The sequence below is a fragment of the Tricharina praecox genome (assembly GCF_024521635.1).
Source record: "Tricharina praecox strain CBS 144465 chromosome Unknown BZA05scaffold_11, whole genome shotgun sequence".
In the NCBI taxonomy this organism is placed as follows: Eukaryota; Fungi; Ascomycota; class Pezizomycetes; order Pezizales; family Pyronemataceae; genus Tricharina; species Tricharina praecox.
The window spans coordinates 981,320-998,087 of NW_026250413.1; the positions used below are offsets into that span (position 1 = coordinate 981,320).

General features: G+C 56.0%; 6 protein-coding genes across 6 annotated transcripts; 4 read left to right on the forward strand and 2 right to left on the reverse strand.

Moving 5' to 3' along the window:
* Positions 1–68: 68 nt before the first annotated feature.
* Positions 69–1,318, forward strand: BZA05DRAFT_397610 (uncharacterized protein). Its single transcript, XM_051483637.1, has one exon. It carries the CDS (start codon positions 130–132, stop codon positions 1,090–1,092), a length of 963 nt encoding a protein of 320 aa, XP_051339832.1. The 5' UTR covers positions 69–129; the 3' UTR covers positions 1,093–1,318.
* A 1,503-nt stretch (positions 1,319–2,821) lies between these two features.
* BZA05DRAFT_337270 (uncharacterized protein) lies at positions 2,822–5,374 on the forward strand (the record flags this gene model as incomplete). Its single annotated transcript, XM_051480847.1, has 4 exons — positions 2,822–3,306; positions 3,663–4,529; positions 4,584–4,853; positions 4,918–5,374. The coding sequence occupies 4 exons, from the start codon at positions 2,822–2,824 to the stop codon at positions 5,372–5,374; spliced, it is 2,079 nt and encodes a 692-aa protein (XP_051339833.1).
* A 1,192-nt stretch (positions 5,375–6,566) lies between these two features.
* BZA05DRAFT_436185 (uncharacterized protein) lies at positions 6,567–8,102 on the reverse strand. The gene is made up of 3 exons (XM_051486399.1): positions 7,890–8,102; positions 7,655–7,818; positions 6,567–7,582 (listed from the first exon to the last, which is right to left on the reverse strand). Exons 1-3 carry the CDS (start codon positions 8,050–8,052, stop codon positions 6,719–6,721), a joined length of 1,191 nt encoding a protein of 396 aa, XP_051339834.1. The 5' UTR covers positions 8,053–8,102; the 3' UTR covers positions 6,567–6,718.
* A 273-nt stretch (positions 8,103–8,375) lies between these two features.
* BZA05DRAFT_397617 (ER lumen protein retaining receptor-domain-containing protein) lies at positions 8,376–9,641 on the reverse strand. Its single transcript, XM_051483638.1, has 3 exons — positions 9,170–9,641; positions 8,992–9,058; positions 8,376–8,912 (listed from the first exon to the last, which is right to left on the reverse strand). The coding sequence occupies exons 1-3, from the start codon at positions 9,248–9,250 to the stop codon at positions 8,419–8,421; spliced, it is 642 nt and encodes a 213-aa protein (XP_051339835.1). The 5' UTR covers positions 9,251–9,641; the 3' UTR covers positions 8,376–8,418.
* A 5,816-nt stretch (positions 9,642–15,457) lies between these two features.
* On the forward strand, positions 15,458–16,246 carry BZA05DRAFT_436187 (uncharacterized protein; the record flags this gene model as incomplete). The annotated part of the gene is made up of 4 exons (XM_051486400.1): positions 15,458–15,576; positions 15,613–15,703; positions 15,906–16,002; positions 16,176–16,246. The coding sequence occupies exons 1-4, from the start codon at positions 15,497–15,499 to the stop codon at positions 16,244–16,246; spliced, it is 339 nt and encodes a 112-aa protein (XP_051339836.1). The 5' UTR covers positions 15,458–15,496.
* Positions 16,247–16,310: 64 nt separating this feature from the next.
* BZA05DRAFT_397623 (uncharacterized protein) lies at positions 16,311–16,468 on the forward strand (the record flags this gene model as incomplete). The annotated part of the gene is made up of 1 exon (XM_051483639.1): positions 16,311–16,468. A coding segment is annotated over one exon (158 nt), but the record flags the coding sequence as incomplete, so codon positions are not given.
* Between the last annotated feature and the right edge of the window lie 300 nt (positions 16,469–16,768).

Here is a 16,768-nt window from a genome sequence, read left to right on the forward strand (position 1 = left end):
GGGTTAGGGTTTCTGATCCATGTTGCACCAACTGATTGGCGGCGCGTCAAACTGAGGCTGCTGCTGCACGAACCTTTCTCCTCGCCCTCACCCACCCCACCAAGCACCCCACCCCCACCACCACCGAAGATGCCGATCTCCATCCACGGGCCGACCGCGCCCCCCAAACTCTTCTCGCTCCTCCCATCGCGGCACACCGACGACGCGATGGACACGGACCTGGACTCGCCGTCCACCTCGCTCGTAACCCCCGGCGAAACGATCACCAGCGACCCACAGTGGATGCGCGGGCACGGCACGTACCTCTCGCGGTCCGCGGCGCTCCCGCCGTCGATCATCGCATCGCTCAGCGGCACGATCCAGAAGACCAACAAGCTTTTGTCGGTAGTGCCGCTGCGCTCGCGGTACCACCCCGAGATCGGCGACCTCGTCGTCGGCCGCATCGTCGAGGTCCAGTCGAAGCGCTGGAAGGTCGATATCTGCAGCCTCCAGTCCGCCGCCTTGCTGCTGAGCAGCATCAACCTCCCCGGCGGAATCCTAAGGAAGCGGACGAGCACGGATGAGCTGCAGATCCGCACGTTCTTTGCTGAGGGCGAGCTGCTCGTCGCGGAGGTCCAGAGTCTGTTTCAGGATGGAGGGGCGAGCTTGCATACCCGCAGTCTGAAGTATGGGAAGCTCCGCAATGGGTACCTCGTCACTGTGCCGGCGGGGTGTGTGCGCCGCGCGCGGAGCCAGCTGGTTACACTTGCGGCAACGGATATTGAGGTCGTTCTGGGCGTCAATGGGATGGTGTGGATTCAGGTCAAGAAGGCAGGCGCCGAGGGGAAGGACGGCGAGGCTACTGAGGAGATGTATTCCGACAAGAACGATTACATCACGCCCGAGAAGCGGAGGGAGATTGCGCGCGTGGGCGCCTGTGTTAGGGCCATGGTCAGGTGCGGCCTCAGGGTCGATGAGGACCTGCTGAACGCGGTGTATGAGGCGGCTGTTGAGGAGGCCGAGGGGGAGATGGACGAGAATGCGGATGAGAGCCTCGAGGGCGAGAAGGGCCGGCTGGTGGTCGAACGCGCGGTCGCAAGGAGGTTGGTGTAGAATCGAGTGGTAGCCACACATACCACTGCTGCTCCCGTGACGGTGAATTCCGAAGTGTCTCAGAAGTGACGCCCGATGAAGGAGTCGAGTATTGGCATCTACCGTAGCGCACGATCTTGACGGGATCTGCATACGCAACATCACGTGGCGGAGATGGGCATCGCATAACTTGGCACGTCACTGCACATATGTAACTATCCTCCGCCACCGTCTAGTTAGAGCACACCACATTTGTTTCGTTTGAGTTGTTCATGTAATGGCTTTTTGCGAGTTCCGCATCGAGCAGTCGCATCCCATGTACGGTACGGTAAGTACTCAGACGACGAATGCCGACATAGCCTGCTTCCGGAAGCTAAGAGGCAGCGATCCCGAGCAAACGAGCGCCAGCGGGGGACGGCCCATGAGCTAAGCGAGTGAGGCGCCGAGAGGAGACAAAGCCGTGCAAGTGAGCCATAGAAGTGCCGGGCATCACGGCCAACAAAGAGGGCCAGAAGGAGAGAGGTCTTGTTTCGCGTATGTAAGGATGCTGATTCCGACTTGCTGGAATTCCTCATTGATACCGCATTTACGTGAGCAATACCTAACGTCAACCTACCACCACCACCTTACCTTACCTTACCGAGCTCTGGCTTCCTTTCTTCCTTCCTTCCTTCTCGCCTGCCTTCCGTGCATCCCTTCCCTTCGTTCCTTCCTTCGTCGCACACTCGCTGGTCTGTAGATAGTACACTCGTAATACCTAAACTATTCGCACCCAACCGCGAGCAGCCAACCCTTCACCCACAACACCACCACCACCACCATCCAACCAACACCCGCCAGCCAACCAACCACTGCTTCTACCGTACTCTACCTACTATTGCCCCACAGACAACCCATTCTACTTCCTTACTACTACCACCACCTCCTCCACCTCCATTCACCTCCACTACCACCACTATCACCACCACTATCACCACTACCACCACCACTACCACCACCACCTCCTCCACCACTATCACCACCACCACCGACTACTCCCCCGCGTCCAGCGAAAACAACACCCGCCTTCCTTCTCCCCACCAGCCCCCATTCTCCCCACCAGTCTTCTTCACTCTCACTCGCACATTCACTCAACTGCGCCCCAATCCCAGCCTGGCCATGCTCGTCCCCCGCCTCTGAGCCGCACTCGAATCGGTTGCTGCTGGCTGCTGGCGCTGGCTACCCGTCGATCGGCGTCCGGCCTTACTTACCTTACCTACCACCTACCTTACCTTACTTTACTACTCTACTTCACCCTACCACCACCCCAAATTCCCACCCTACTACTCTACTAACCCCCTCCCTACCACCCCAACTCCATTCACCGTGCGACGTCAATTATTATTGGCGAAAGAAACCCGCCCACCGCACTGCACCGCGCCTACCCACGAAACTGTGTCGACCTGCCAGCACAACAAAACTCTTTTCCTTTCCTTTCCTTCCGTCAAAAAGAACTTCAGCCTTGGATGTGCCCCGCGAATTAGCGACCCGAACGACCCATCGCAGGCAACGAAGCACGCAAGCAGTAACTGAGTTTTACGCCCAGGGGCACATACACACATACACACCCAGCTCCACATCCACACCCATACCATACCCACAAACACACACACCCATACACGCACACCCCCACAAACACAAAACGCATCCCGCGCTATATACCTTTTTGTCGCCTATCCTTATTTCACACGCGCGCGCGCTCACAGGCTCGATGGCGAACACGGTCGCCCTCGTCGTCGACACGGACGAAATCGGCGTGCGATTCCAGAAGCTTAACCTTCCGCCGCGCCCACTGATCATGGACAAGTCGAGTCGCCAGTGCCAGCACCATCAGCACACGTCTTGTTTCTGCTACGAGTACACCACGCTGCTGGACCGGCCGGAATACACGGGAAAATACCTGCGCGAAAGTCCCGAGCCCGACTCGGCCGCCGCCGCAAGGACGCCGAAGGTCTCGACGAATGGCTCAACGCCAAACTCAACGGCCGCTATCGCGACGAAGAAGTTCAAACTGGGGCAGTACCTCGCGGGAAAGACGACAACGCCGAAGCCAGACCACAGAAGCTCCGAGACGTCGCCGAGTAACGCGACGAACGCGCCTGTCAGAAGCACTCTGCCGCCTCCGCCTCCTTCGTTACCGCCGCCACCTCCTCCGCCTGCTTCTGCTGCTTCGCATTCCTCGCATTCGAAGACGGCGTCGCGCTCAAATACTCCAACCACTAATAAGTCCAATGCCGCAAACCCTGTGATGGATCGGTCACGGGGTTCGTCGAAAACTGCAATTCCAATCAAGAGGTATGACGAAAGCTTTACCACACCAGGAGAAACATGTTTAGTGAGCTAATGCCTGTCTCTCTCTCGTGCAGGACCAGCGACCTTCCTCCAATGGATGAGCCTAAACCATCTCCAAAGATAAATTATTCGGAACTGTCGCGACCTTCGAAACGGCCACGCCTGTCGCCGCCGCCTCAATCACGACAACCCCTCCCTCCTCCTCCTCCCCGACGGGAGCGCAGTCCACACCCCCTTCCAGCCTCCGCTTCCTCCTCCAGACAGCGCAGTCCCCCGCCACCGCCTCGTCGGAATGCAGCTTCCCCACCTCCTCCACCTCCTCCCCCTCGACGCTCAGCCACACCCGCCCTAGTTCTACCGCCAATACTGAGTCCCACTCTGCCGAAGATCATCGAAGATGCGCTGGCGGCGGAGGATAACTTGGACGACGAGATCATGGCGAAGCCGACTCGCGATGGGACCCCGTTGTCAGTGAAAGAAGGGCGAGGCAAGGCGTCCCAATCGAGCAAGAAACCTCCGACGTCATCATCAACTCCCTCCGGGCGGTCCCCGCGCTCGGTCGCTTCTCCGGCCAAAACACTTCCCAAGAAGTCGAGCCTTGGCGCCGCCGCCGCCGCCTCCAAGACTACCGGCAAGCGACCAGCAAGTCCGAATCCTTCATCTCCGAGATCTCGGATATCCGCAACCTCGTCCAAACATCCGCCGGCAGCTTCTGCTACTACTGCTACACCTCAGAAGTCGCGGATAGTCAAGTTCCGGTTCAAACGGCGGTTGAAGGATTTCCAGAGCTTCTGCAAGATCTCGCTTAACAAGCGCCCTCGCCCGTCGGCGAGCCTAGAGGAATCCAATGGCTTTGCCAAACCGAAGATGGCGTCGGCAGCGTCGCTCAATGTGCCGAAGATCTCGGCCTCGGCCGCTCGCTCACCCGCCTTCAAATCGCCGGCACTCAAGGCTCCGGTCACGGAGAGAGATGTTGTGACGCCGCCTCCGAAGAAAGTCAATGGTACCACCGGGGGAAAGAAGCCGGAGCGATCTGCAATCACGCCGGCTTCCAATCGCGATGACAGGAACGGTGTGCCAAGGGTCATCCCGCACATAAGCCAGCAGTTTAGCCAGGATTACGAGAAGTATGTGGGACACGAAAATTAGGGTAGGTTGCAGGAACTAATCGTCATCTGCAGATTCGCGTCGCTGGGTAAATCCACGAAGCACGAGGCGGACGCCATCTTTCGGTCGGGAACGTCGGACACTAGGGAACTTCACCGTGCTTTGGTCATTGCCGCCGACTCGACGTTGTGCTTCATCCTTGCATTCGTGCTCTCGGACCGCGCGCGGGCGCTCGATGGCGGTAGACCGCCAACTGCGGATATGTGGAGGACTTTCATCCCGTTGTCGATGTTTGTGTCGGACAAGGCGAAAGCTAGCCACGCGCACACGCTGTATGGGTTCTGGTATGTGCAGTCGAAATCGATCCATGTTCTGTCCAAACGATGTTGACGGAGTGGGGCGCAACAGCAAGCAGATGGAGACGGTGGTCCGCCAGCACGTCTTCGACATGGACGTGGCGCAATTCGGCCGCGCCAGTCTCCCGGACGCCACATCGAAAGCGCCCACGCCGGACTCGAGCAATTCGGTGAACAACGAGCGCAGCAGATACCTCGGGCTCAAATCACGGCTCGTCCAGGACTCTCGGGACCTCCGGGAATGCTGGAACGAGGGTGTGCGCTACCTCTCGTTCGACGACATCTCGGGGAAGTTCCCGCAGACGTATGCCGCCCGCAGTACTAAGTGGGTCGACCCCGAAACGCAGCTGCCGAAAGCCGTCGGAACCTACAAGCAGGCGTTCCAGCTCCCCCTGCATAGAAACAGCACCCCGCTGGAGACGGTCAACTTTGGTCGCCGATTCATCGAGGAGTGGGCGACGGGTAATCGCGTGCAGTATCGGAGTAAACTGTATGAATGGTTGAACTGACGGCGATGGTCTTTTTGGTTGATTTCCTTTTTTCTTTCTTTCCTTATCTTCCTTTTTTCCTTCCTTCCTGTCTTCCTTGCTTCCGGTGCGATCACGCGAAATAAATTTCTTGCTCTTTTATCTCTATCATGTGTACTCAAATCTTTTTCGTTCGTTAACTTTTTATTTTTGTGTTTATTTTGTGTTTTTGTGTTTTTTATGTTTTTTGTATTTTTGTGTGTTTTTTTTGTTACTCAGGCGTAAAGCGGGGGGTGGGGGTGGGTTTTCCAATATCCATTGTTTTTGCTTTTACTTTTGCTTCTGCTATTTTGTGAATTGCTGAGAATTGCTGAAAATTGGTTTTGACTTGCCTGCGAATGGGGGGTGGATGGGGATGGGGATGTAGAGGGGAAGGGGGAGGGGGATGTGGATGTGGATGAGGGGATGATATGGGGATGTGAATGGGGTATGGATGTGGACGGGGATGTGGGTGTGGATGGCGATGTGTATACTAGTTACTATCTTATTTTACTAGTTTTACTGGTTTTTGCTGGTTTTTGCTTGCGTATAAAGGGTGGAGGAGGGAGGATTGAGTATGGTGGTGGTTTTGGCGTCTAGATGCGTACTGATGTATTTACTTAGTAGTTGGGAGACAATTGGAAGAGAATTGGAAGCAGATATGTAGACCGGACCAGTACCTCAGCGTTGAATAGGAGCTTGAACGGGAGGTGATGGTTGCGTGACTCATGAGGCTATTCAATCGGAGGGGGAGGGCAGTCGAGGTCAGATCGAAGCTGAGCTCTGATGGATCATTCTACCAAATATGAAATTTCTCACCGCCATACATACGCACCGCCATAATTGTCGGGAGGGGTGTCATTCCAAGCAAGGCTCCGCCGTCAATGGCACCCGGAGGTTTCAGGTACCTACTTAGGATCGGTAACGGTAACGTCTTTGTCTTTTTTTCTTCTTCCCCCTTGGTTTCATGATCAATTGCATGCATGCAGTCTTGCGGGACTGCGGGGACTGTGGTAATGTGGACTGTGGCAATGTCGCAATGTCAGTTAAATCTACATAAGACGAGCTTCGGCCTTCGGCCTTTGGGTGGGTGGATGCTCGATGGTACATACTAATAGTACAGGAGTGTGCCCAGTCGGTCGAGCGAGTGAGCGGGCATGGGTAGTCTACAGGAGAATACAGCGAGCCACGATATATGTACTAGGCAGTAACTATCAATTCTCACTCGTCCACGCTTCTTCCAGAGAAAGCATGAATATCCAAAATGCTGCAAATATAACCAAACAACCCAACTCAAAAGAAAAACAAAAACAAAATAGGTAGCTAACAGATCCCCTCCTCGCCTCGCTACAACTCATCATCATCCGTGGTATCATCGGCGGCATCATACTCCACCTTCTTCTCCACCCTCTCAACCGGCTTCTCCACCTTCTTCTCCGCTGCCGGCGGCTGCAGAGGCTGCGCAGCCTTCGCCGCCCACGCAATCGGCTTCCGCACGGGCGGGAGCTCGTCATCATCCTCGCTCTGTTTGGCATCACTCTGCGGCTCATCTTCATCGTCGTCGGAGGCGGTGAGTGCTGTTTCATCGTCCGCCACTGGAGCGGCCTTCCGTGACGGTCCAGCATCAACCTCCATCCTGTTGTCGTCGGAGGAGTCCTCGGTATCTGATGGTGGAGGAGCCGGTTTCCGACTTCTTGTGGCGCGCGCGGCGGGGGCGGGTTTCTTTGCGGGCGCTTTCTTGGCTGGCGCTTTCTTCGTTACGCGCGCAGGCGGTGTAGGCGGCGGCGGGGGTGGGGAAGCCTTGCGTTTCCCCTTCGCCTTGGCCTTGCCCTTCGCCATCACCGGCTCCGGTTCCTCCCCCGCGTCCCTCTCCTCCCCCTCCTCCCCCCTCCCCTGCTCCTGCTCCTTCTCCAGCAACCTCCCTTCCAACTCCCTTATCATTTTCTTCTTCTCCTCCAGCACCCTAACAAACCTCTCCACCAACAGCTCCTCATGTTCCTTCCTTGCCTTCACCAGCTCCTCGAGCTGTTGCTTAAGCTCATCCACGGCGCCCGCCTCCTCCTGGATCTTCCCGGCCACATCCGCCGCCTCGAGCCGCGCCACTGCCGCGCATGCCCACTCAAATATCTCGATCTCCGCATTGGGGTCACACGGAATCAACAGCGTCGCGAGCGTTTGCTTTACGCGCCCGAAGATGCGGCGGAGGCGGAGCTGCGCGAGGGGGGTCAGTGCCAGCACCACCACTTCGGTAAAAGGAAAAGGCAAAGGGAGGAAGGTACACACCCCGAACCCGTCCTCGCCCACAGTCGCAAAGTCAACATCCAGATTCGCGAGCAACCTGGGCTCCACAGGCCGCCGGAATAGCACCCACCCCCAGATTTCTAGGAGCTCGCTATCGCTGCCGGCGAACTTCTCGTTCTTGGAGCTTAGCAGCTTCGCGGAGTCGACTGTTTCCCCCACTTCCCGTCAGTGTCGTGTCGTGAGAAAAAAAGAGGGATAGGGTGGGATGGTGTCGTACGCGTCAAGGTGAATGCCCGCTCGCCCTCCGTGGCTTTGATCGTGCATGCGAGGTTTTGCGGGAATGGTGAGTCCGCCGAGGTCGGCGTGATGTGTAGCAGGAAGTGCCCGTGCTTGTCGAAGCGCGGGATTCGTAGGAGCGGGTTGGGGTTGGGGGCGGCCATGGTCGTCGTCGTGCTGAGTGCAGAGGAAAGTCGCGTCGGAGTATGAGTCGGGACGACGCGATGGACGCACGCACGGGGTGGACGCGTAGCGCTAAGTTGGTGTGACACATGTGCACGTGGTGGTGGCCTTTGCATAGGGCGTCACTCGATTATCATTGTTCCGACTCGGATTCAGTCACGTAGGATGAGCTCGTCTTTCTTAAACTTGTAATTGCCGGAATAAAACAAGAAAAAGATGAAGCCGATATCAACCGTATACACTGAATCCTCCACATCCCATCTCCGCCCCCTCTCTCCCCTCTCTCCGCCCCCTCTCTCCGCCCCCTCTCTCCGCCCCCCCGCGTTCCCCTCCAGCTGCCTCTGCCACTACACCGGCAGCTCAAACTTCTTCCCCTTCATAACCTTCGTATAGTAGATATAGAAAAAGTCCGAGTAGAGGACCGTCTGCACGATGCCAGCCAGCAGACTGATCTGGTCGACATGGCCCTCCATGACATATCTCCAGACCCAATTTGGGATGTAGAGGGCGCGATAAGCGCCCAGGGCAAATAGGTAATGCGTGGTGATCGTTTCCGCCTCGCCCGTCCTCTGCATCATGAACAGCTGCGGTAGGATCGCGACGCTCTCGAGCCAGATGCTGAAGCTCCACAGGATCTCCGAGAAAGTGTACTGGTACGGGAATGCGAGCGCTAGCACGCCCGCGCCCACCAGAAGGAACTCCACCCGGAACGTGTCGATTGCCGGGTCGTGTGTAGGCTTGAACGGCGAAGTCATCAGGTAGATCGTGTACCCCGTTTCCCCCAGGAATACGACCTTCATGATCGTGTTGTAGTACGAGATGTTGAATGTCGTGAAGATGTCTAAGGCCCTGTTAGCTCCGCTGGCCTGCTTCCGCTTCCTCCTCCTCCCCCTCCCCCCACACAGCACGGAGCGACATACCGAGGTAGCGCGTAACGAAGATCAGTAAGTAGAGGCATTGCGACTTGAGCGAGATTCCTGCGCACGTCTGTCCGTCCGGCATCGTCAGCACATCAGCCATCCCATCTCATCTCGCTTTCGTCCCTCCTCTCCTCCATCCCCCACTCCGCTCGGTCCCTCTCCAGCAGCCCCCACTCACCCGTGACGTTTTCATCTTGTGCAGCAAGATAAAGATACTCGCCAGATGCGAGAGATCTGCTGCGATCCGGAAGATATTCATTGCAGCGGCGGTGGTGGTATGTGGTATGTGTAGTCGTGAAGCGTGGGTGGTGTGAGTGGTGGTAGTGGTGGTGTTTGCGGCGGCGGCCGCGGGCGGGTGGTAGATACGAGGTAGTTGGAGCACTAAAAAAGTTTGGGTTGGGTTGGAGCTGGCTTGCTTGTGGACACGTTCGTTTGGATGAGCTATGTAGGAATCTAGTGATGCTGGCTGGCTGGCTGAGCTACCCCAACCTTATGTGCTCGATGGCGGGGCTTGGTATTCGGGGTGACGAAACAACGACAGAACAAACAAACAAATTGAAGGTGAATGAATGAATTCGAAGGATTCTAAAGATCTGAGATGTGGCCTGAGTGGAGATTGAATAGAAAAAGCAATTGGGCGTGAATAGAAGATCAGGGGTGAGGGCTGCCATGCGATTACCCGGCAGGGAATGCATGCTGTTGCTGTGACAGCTACGGTTTCAGGTGTCACGTGGCCCGGAGGAGTGAGGTACTGTGATGAATTGCCGATCTGAGGGATATTCATTGTCAGCGGTGGTTACCCACACCCTCCAGTACACACATACACAGCCCGCCCCACGAGTCACGAAGTGTGAAGATGCCGCTGTCTACTATACGTGCTTACACTGCCACTGACCCATCGATAGTGGGCGTTGTGGAGCTGCGGCGGTAGCGGCCCGCACCTTGCACGGTTAAAGCCTGGGACCTGGATGGACAAGGTTCGTGATCACGTCTCCCCGCACACCCAGCTCCATCTACAACCTCGATAGCTACTCGAGCACGCCGCCCACCCGTGATGGCAAACTTCTGTCCCATCTGCAAGCTACCTACCTAGTTTTCTCCTCAAGGATTTGGCCTTCGTCGACCAGGCGGACCATATCATACGGGGTGACGGAATTGACACGGACTGCTCGACACCTACAAAATCCGGCTGGAGGAGAAAGCAACGCAGTTGGCTTCTTTGCTTGTGCAACAGGAGCCGAAAGTGCTCTCACCGAAGGAACATGTGCTTGATCTGGAGGCCCGGACGAAGGGGTTCCAGGGGTTGCCTCTGGAGAAGGATCTACCCCGCAAGGCTCGAGGTGAAGAGGTGCAAATTGAATTGGAGGAACTGTATGCGAGGAGTGAGAGGATGTATGATGGTATAATATGGAGCTCTCGCCAAGTTGACACATCGTGGATAAAGACACAGTATTGATGCGCATGCTAAAGCATTCATCCACGGTCACTCGCCATAGGTAGCAGTTCTCGGAGCTGCAAAGCGGGGACCCTGCTTCGTTACATGTAGGAAGCGAGCTCCCCGGAAGAGGCAGGAGAAACGAAATCTCGAATTTGTACGATGGTGAGTAGAGTATTGTACATATAGTGAGTGCGGGGACCTCGTCCCGAAAAGACGACCTCTCATCTAGACGGTCGACCTCCTACATACCAATCCTCACATCATACTTCACTAGCAACCTCTTCATCCCGCATACCGTGTTATTCCTACGTCCCCTCCTCGGAGTAGTTTATCAATCGGCATCGGCGTGATGGACTTTGCTGCATCTTTGGTGGATGGATGGGCATTGAGTCGGCGGTGGTGCTGGGAAATCTCGTTCCAGTGGGATTTCTCCAGCTGTTGTCGAGTAGGTGTTGTCGCTAGTTATCGCCGTTTCTCTCGCCTCTCGAGGGCCGTAATAGCTACCTACGGTAGGTATGTAGTATTTGGCGGGACTCGGGCGACAAAGTGCTTCCAGTTGTAGGATTGCAGGGCCGACTGGAGCGGCCATAGTAGATGAAGGTGCATATATGTACAAAAGCTGTAGATGAAGCTGATGGGGACCGAGATCATGCATCTGTATGCATGCGGTGAGCAGTAACCACGAAAGTATGATTCATTGATAGATACATGACCGACGGACCGACCGTGACCACTCACGTTTCAACGGGGAGGGGTAGGGGACCTCCCAGACTCAGACTCAGACTCAGACTCGGGTCTCAAAGCCCGCGCCATCGTATGTATTGTACATGCCATGTACATGCCAGAACCGATTCTACGGATCCTCCCATGTACCTACCGGCCGATGACTCAGTAAGAGGCCTGGAGCCTGGAAGCCTAGAGCCTGGAACCTGGAACCTGGAGCCTGGAGACGCGATGTCAGCTGTTTGCTGTCTTGCTGTCTTGCTGTTTTGCTGTGTGCTTCAGCCACATGCACGTTCGGCACTTCGGATTGCTATGCGGCCGGGGTTCGACAGATCCGCAATGCGAAGAAAGGCGCGCCATCTGCCGAACGCGCTAGTCTCATGGCATGCGCAGGTGCTGTGTTTCGCGGTTCAGCCCGATGGCGGTATCGCGAGGCATCCTCAGCAGTTGGATGGGTAGTTGGGTATGTATCAGAAGCTTTGAAGCTTGGTGCTGAAGCTGACATGGCCTGGAACTCAATGGCGATCTAAGCGGTAATCTGGGCACTTGGCCACAAGTACTAGTAGATGCGCACGAGATGCGCACGGGAATAAGAGCTTCCATTGCATCCGCTGTCAATGACTTCCGCTGTCAACGACTTCGAGAAAGAGCCCCATTCACGAGCTTAAGTTAGGTACCACAGCCGGTCCGGGGAGCGACATTGAGTATCGATGGAGCTCCCCACTTCCCATTCAATTCATCCCCCGGCCACCACCACCATCACGTCACCGCATCCATCTCCCATCTCCATCTCCATCTCCATCTCCCCATCACCGGCGAAGTCTAAAAACACCCTCCAATTGCAATCGCAACTTCCGAGTCCCGGGTCCCGACTCTTAAGTCTCCGCACCGGACATGTAGCCCATCTAGGCTCTCGCTGATACCGGTACATATCCTCCTTTTAGCTTTTCTGCAGCCTGCAGGTCCCATGATCCATCGCATCCCATGATGCATCCCATCCCATCCCATCCCGAAGCCTGCGAGTGTGCATGTCCACACTGCTAGTAGATAACCAGCTACCGCCAGCCTCAATGTGTTCATATCCAGTAAGCCACCAGCACCACCACCGCCATCCTCCATCATGGGTACGCAATTCCTCGCTCATCAGTCTTTCCGACCGAGCGACCATTGAACATCCCCACCCATCCCCATCCATCCAGCAGCTTCTACCCACGCCCTAGTGGGCGCAGCAAACGCCCACATTCCCCAACCCAGCCAACACAACCACGGACTGGGACTGGGACTGGGATGAACCGACCGGGTGCGAGTCCGTCCATCTAGCGTCCATCAAATCCGTCCAATCCATCCAGTCCATCCAATCCGCCGAAACAGAGACACAGAGACAGACAGAGACAAGCAAGCCATCCATCCAGCTGCAGGTCCGAAACGATAGCAACGCGGGGCTTTCGGGAGTTTTGGATTTCCTTGCTTTTCGTTGATTTTGCTTTTTGCTTTTTGTGTGTTTGCTTTTCCGGGTCACTCTCCATCTGCGTAGAGTAGAGTACATGCCTATCTTCGAGGCGGCCAGTGGGCTGGCTGGCTGGCTGGATGGCAATGGATGGATGGGAAGATGGGGCGAGCGGGCGGGCATTCCTGCGCTGCTGCTGCTGCGCATGCACACAATTGCAGCCACGTCTCCCGCCCGGTGATAGGTAGGATGATAGGTAGGATGGAAGATAGGTGCAGAGAAGCGGCGAGAAAGAAAGATAGAAAGATAGAAAGAAGGGAAGGTCGTCATGCCATTGAGCGACAAATGCCTCTGTTGCTGCCAGGCTCATCCATCCACTGCCAGGTCCATCCATCCACTCCCAATGGCAAATCCCAATCGCCCGCCGGCCGTAACTATAGCGTACGGTACCTAGTATACCCGTAACCACTATCGTATATCCTCACTCTCCCACCAATTCATATCTGCCCCCAGGGCCCACCTCAATGGCCCACCATGCCCACGCACCGTCTCGTCCGCGTTTCACACGTCAGCCAACCCCCTCCCCCTCCCCCCCGCAGCCACCACCACTACTACCACCACCACGGGCCTGTCTTGGCAGGGGGCACAGCTCTAGGTTTAGTTCGATCCCCACTTCCCTCGTGTTCGCGTCCGGGGCGGCGTGCGGGGCCTGGGCTGACCATTCTTCCGTCGCACAAGATGGTGAGAAGAGAGAGAAGATGCTTTTTCTTCGCTGGTGAAGTGTAGGAGTGGGTGTGGGAGTGGGTGTGGGAAGTGAGGGGAATGGGGCGGGTGACTGACAAGTGACATCCCATCGCGCGCGGCTAACTGGTCACTTCCCTTCACTTCCCTTCCCTTCCTTCCTCTCCACCCAACAGGTTGGATTGGATTGGATTGTTCTCGCCCAGCCAGCTCCAACCGCTAGTTAGCTAGAGTACGCTGGTTATCTGTCTCTGCCTCTGTCTCTGCGCGGAACGAGGAACGAGGGAGGGGGCGACGGGGGGCGAGAGGGGAGTGGGAGGGGGAGGCACAAATAAGTAACCGGGCGAAGTGGGGGAATTGAGCTGGAGTCTACTCGTTCTGGAGTCTAGAGTACCAACATCTACATCATATGTATCATATCTACCTGAGTCCACCTAACTCGAGCTCGAGCGGGGTGGAGAGACACCGCTAGGTACTTCTAGATACTAGGTAGCAGCCTTGCTTCGCTCGTCAGTGGTGATCGTGATTGTGATTGGTCGGGTCACAAGTCGTCACAAGTCGTAAGCTCCTACGCCGCATCCGCCGCCGCCGCCGCCAACACAGGACACGGACAGGGCAGAGGGATTTCGCGAGCGAGCGATTGAGTTGTTTGAGTTGTTTGAGTTGTTTGAGTTGTTTGAGTTCCTATGTATGCAACTACGAGTAGATTGCTGAGAGCGATTGAATCGAATTGAGTTGTTTGAGTTGTTTGAGTTGTTTGAGTTGAGTTACCATGTGAGTATGCACGGTATGTAGAGTAGATTGCTGCGAGAGGGGAAACAATCAATCGATCACCCGTGGGCCGTCGTGGATGAGTGAGTGAGGAGTCGCACGACCCGGTAGAGCGGAGTATCGCCCACCTCCCCTCCCTCCCCTCATGGGTACCGTATCCCCGCCCCGCGCAGTCGGACAAGCACAAGGTCCGAGGATTACCTATCACCCCTCCGACCCCTCCGACCCCTCCGACCCCTCCTCACCAATTTCTCGGTGCTGCTCGGTGCTCGCGATGCTGCTGCTCACGATCGGTGTGCGATATTTCAAATCGATAGATTATCTGACTGCTGCTGCGCCGCGACAGCGGTAAGGTTTGGATATAGTATATTAATCATAATCATCCCCCCTCCTTCTCTCTCTCCGATCTCAAAATACGGTACGGAGTGAGGTGGGTGAGGTGAGTAAGAGTACCCTCCAGGCTCCACTCGACTTGACTCTATATTCAGAGCATAGATAGCATAGGCAGCATGGTAGCATACCCAGCATGGTACGTAGAGGGGAAAGTTATATCCGTAACGAGACGAGGCGAATAGTATACCGGGACTCAGGTAAGCAGTGTCGTCATCACACATAGAGTACCTAGAGTGCATCAATCAGCAGCGGTGGAAGCAGCAGCAGCGGTGAAAGCATCACTCGTAGGCATCTCTCTCCCTCTCTCTGTCGGTTTCTCTCCACTTTATTCCACTGCATGTTTCCGAAAAGCACAGACAAACAATGCGCTGGCGCTGGCGTTTCGATATCACAAGCAATTGAAATCAATCGCGCAGGAAACGCAGGCAGGCAGGTAATCAATCGCGCGCGCCCAACTCAATTCCAATCGCACAGTGCTCAATCGCTCAGTTCCAATCGCTCAGCGCTGTGCTCAGCGCTCAATCGACATTCCCTAACCATACTGCTGCTAGTGGGATGGTGGGATGGTTACTCTACTCTGCACCCAGCCTGCTCCAATGCTCCTTCAATCCGTGACGTTTACTCTAATCGCAGGGACTCCAGCATCACACTCCCGGAGTCCGGAATCAATTGCGCGCGTGGGTCGCACTTGTCGCACTCATCGCACTCGTGAGCCGTGACGTACGCATAGGCAGCCCAGCTGCAGCTCGGGAGGGGTAGTCTAATCTAGTCAGGGAGCTGGTGCTTGTGGTGCTGCTGCTGGAGCTGGTGGTTGAAGAGTCCAGACTCCAGAACTCTCCCAGCGCTAACTACTAGCCATCCGCCGCTGGATTAAAAACCGCTCCCCTCTGGGCTCGCCAGTAGAATTGTTAGAGGTGCGTGACGTAGTGTGTGTATGTAGGGTGGGTGAGCATCCCGGGACGAGAATTGAGAGGCGAGAAAGAAGGGTCGAGATGCGCCGACCATCCATCCACGTTTTCTTTTTCCTTCTGCTTCTTCTTCCTTCCCTGGGAATCTTTCCGGCAAGTCGAATGTGCGCGGCGCTGGTATGTGCTTTTATGCCGGACAGAGCAGAGGGTTTCAAGCTGAGGGTTTCTAGCAGAGCAGAGGGTTCCAAGCAGAGCAGACCAGAGGGTTCCAAGCAGAGAGCAGATGAGAGGGTATGTGGAGGAGAGACCAGAGCGAAAATGTGACCGCCTTACCCTCTTCACTTCCTCTTCGCTTCGAGCTCGCCGCGCCGCCCCGCCTTGCGCCGCCCCGCCTTGCGCCGCCCCAAGTCCCCCAAGTTCCAAGTCCCGCCCCGCCTCAAGTCCCAAGTCCTTACTCTAGTGGTCCCACGCTATGCCTCGTGGCCCATGGCAGATGGATGATGGCAGTGGGTGCATCCGGCCGGAGCCTCACCACTTCACCACCTCACCACCAGTCAACGACCACGGGTCCACCAGACGGCCCTGCAGCAGTGAGTGCAGCAGTGAGTGCAGCCCCAGATCGTACATGCACAAAAGTAAGCAAGTAAAGATGTGGTTCAGGAAGTGGTTATGTGGCTATGCACAGCCCCACGATTCGCGTCACGAACTTGCCGCCTCAATGTGTGCTCAATGCTCAATGCTCAATGCTCAATTACCTATCAAGGCTCAAGGCTCAAGGCCCAAGGCTCAATGTACCCCACCAGCAGCACCAGCAGCACCACTACCACGGCCTGACAGCAGTACAGCCCCAGATCGTACATAGTAAGGTTATGCACAGCCCCACAAACTCCCTAACATGTGCTCAATGCTCAATTCTCAATGCTCAATTCTCAATTCTCACTGCTCAATTCTCACAGCTCGATTCTCAATGCTCAATTCTCAATGCTCAATGCTCAATTCTCAATTCTCACTGCTCAATTCTCACAGCTCGATTCTCAATGCTCAATGCTCAAGTAAAGCACCCAACCGCGCATCCGCGCACACCGCACACAGTCTTCAACCACAAAAGTAGGTGCGCCTCAACAGGTCAATTCGTAATCCTTCCGCCACCACCGCCACCTCCCACCGCCCACCTCCCACCACCGCCACCCGCGCATCCAGGGCTCGGTCCGAACCCAAATCACCGCATACTCTACCTTCCTCTAGGTACTTCACGCTCAATTCAAGGTTCCCGGCACCCAGCCAACCAGCCAGCAATTCAGGCACAAAGGGGTCGCGGGGGAAATAAAGACGTCCTGAGACGTCTCGCATATTCCA

What these genes read in the sequence shown, in the direction of transcription:
- BZA05DRAFT_397610 (XM_051483637.1), top strand. Translation starts at nt 130, where the DNA reads ATGCCGATCTCCATCCACGGGCCGACCGCGCCCCCCAAACTCTTCTCG.
- BZA05DRAFT_436185 (XM_051486399.1), bottom strand. Translation starts at nt 8,052, where the DNA reads ATGGCCGCCCCCAACCCCAACCCGCTCCTACGAATCCCGCGCTTCGAC. An exon ending in GCGGGCATTCACCTTGACGC is followed by an intron (nt 7,819 to 7,889) that starts GTACGACACCAT and finishes TGGGGGAAACAG; the next exon opens with TCGACTCCGCGAAGCTGCTA. An exon ending in TGGGCGAGGACGGGTTCGGG is followed by an intron (nt 7,583 to 7,654) that starts GTGTGTACCTTC and finishes CCCCTCGCGCAG; the next exon opens with CTCCGCCTCCGCCGCATCTT.
- BZA05DRAFT_397617 (XM_051483638.1), bottom strand. Translation starts at nt 9,250, where the DNA reads ATGAATATCTTCCGGATCGCAGCAGATCTCTCGCATCTGGCGAGTATC. An exon ending in ACAAGATGAAAACGTCACGG is followed by an intron (nt 9,059 to 9,169) that starts GTGAGTGGGGGC and finishes CCGGACGGACAG; the next exon opens with ACGTGCGCAGGAATCTCGCT. An exon ending in CTTCGTTACGCGCTACCTCG is followed by an intron (nt 8,913 to 8,991) that starts GTATGTCGCTCC and finishes ACAGGGCCTTAG; the next exon opens with ACATCTTCACGACATTCAAC.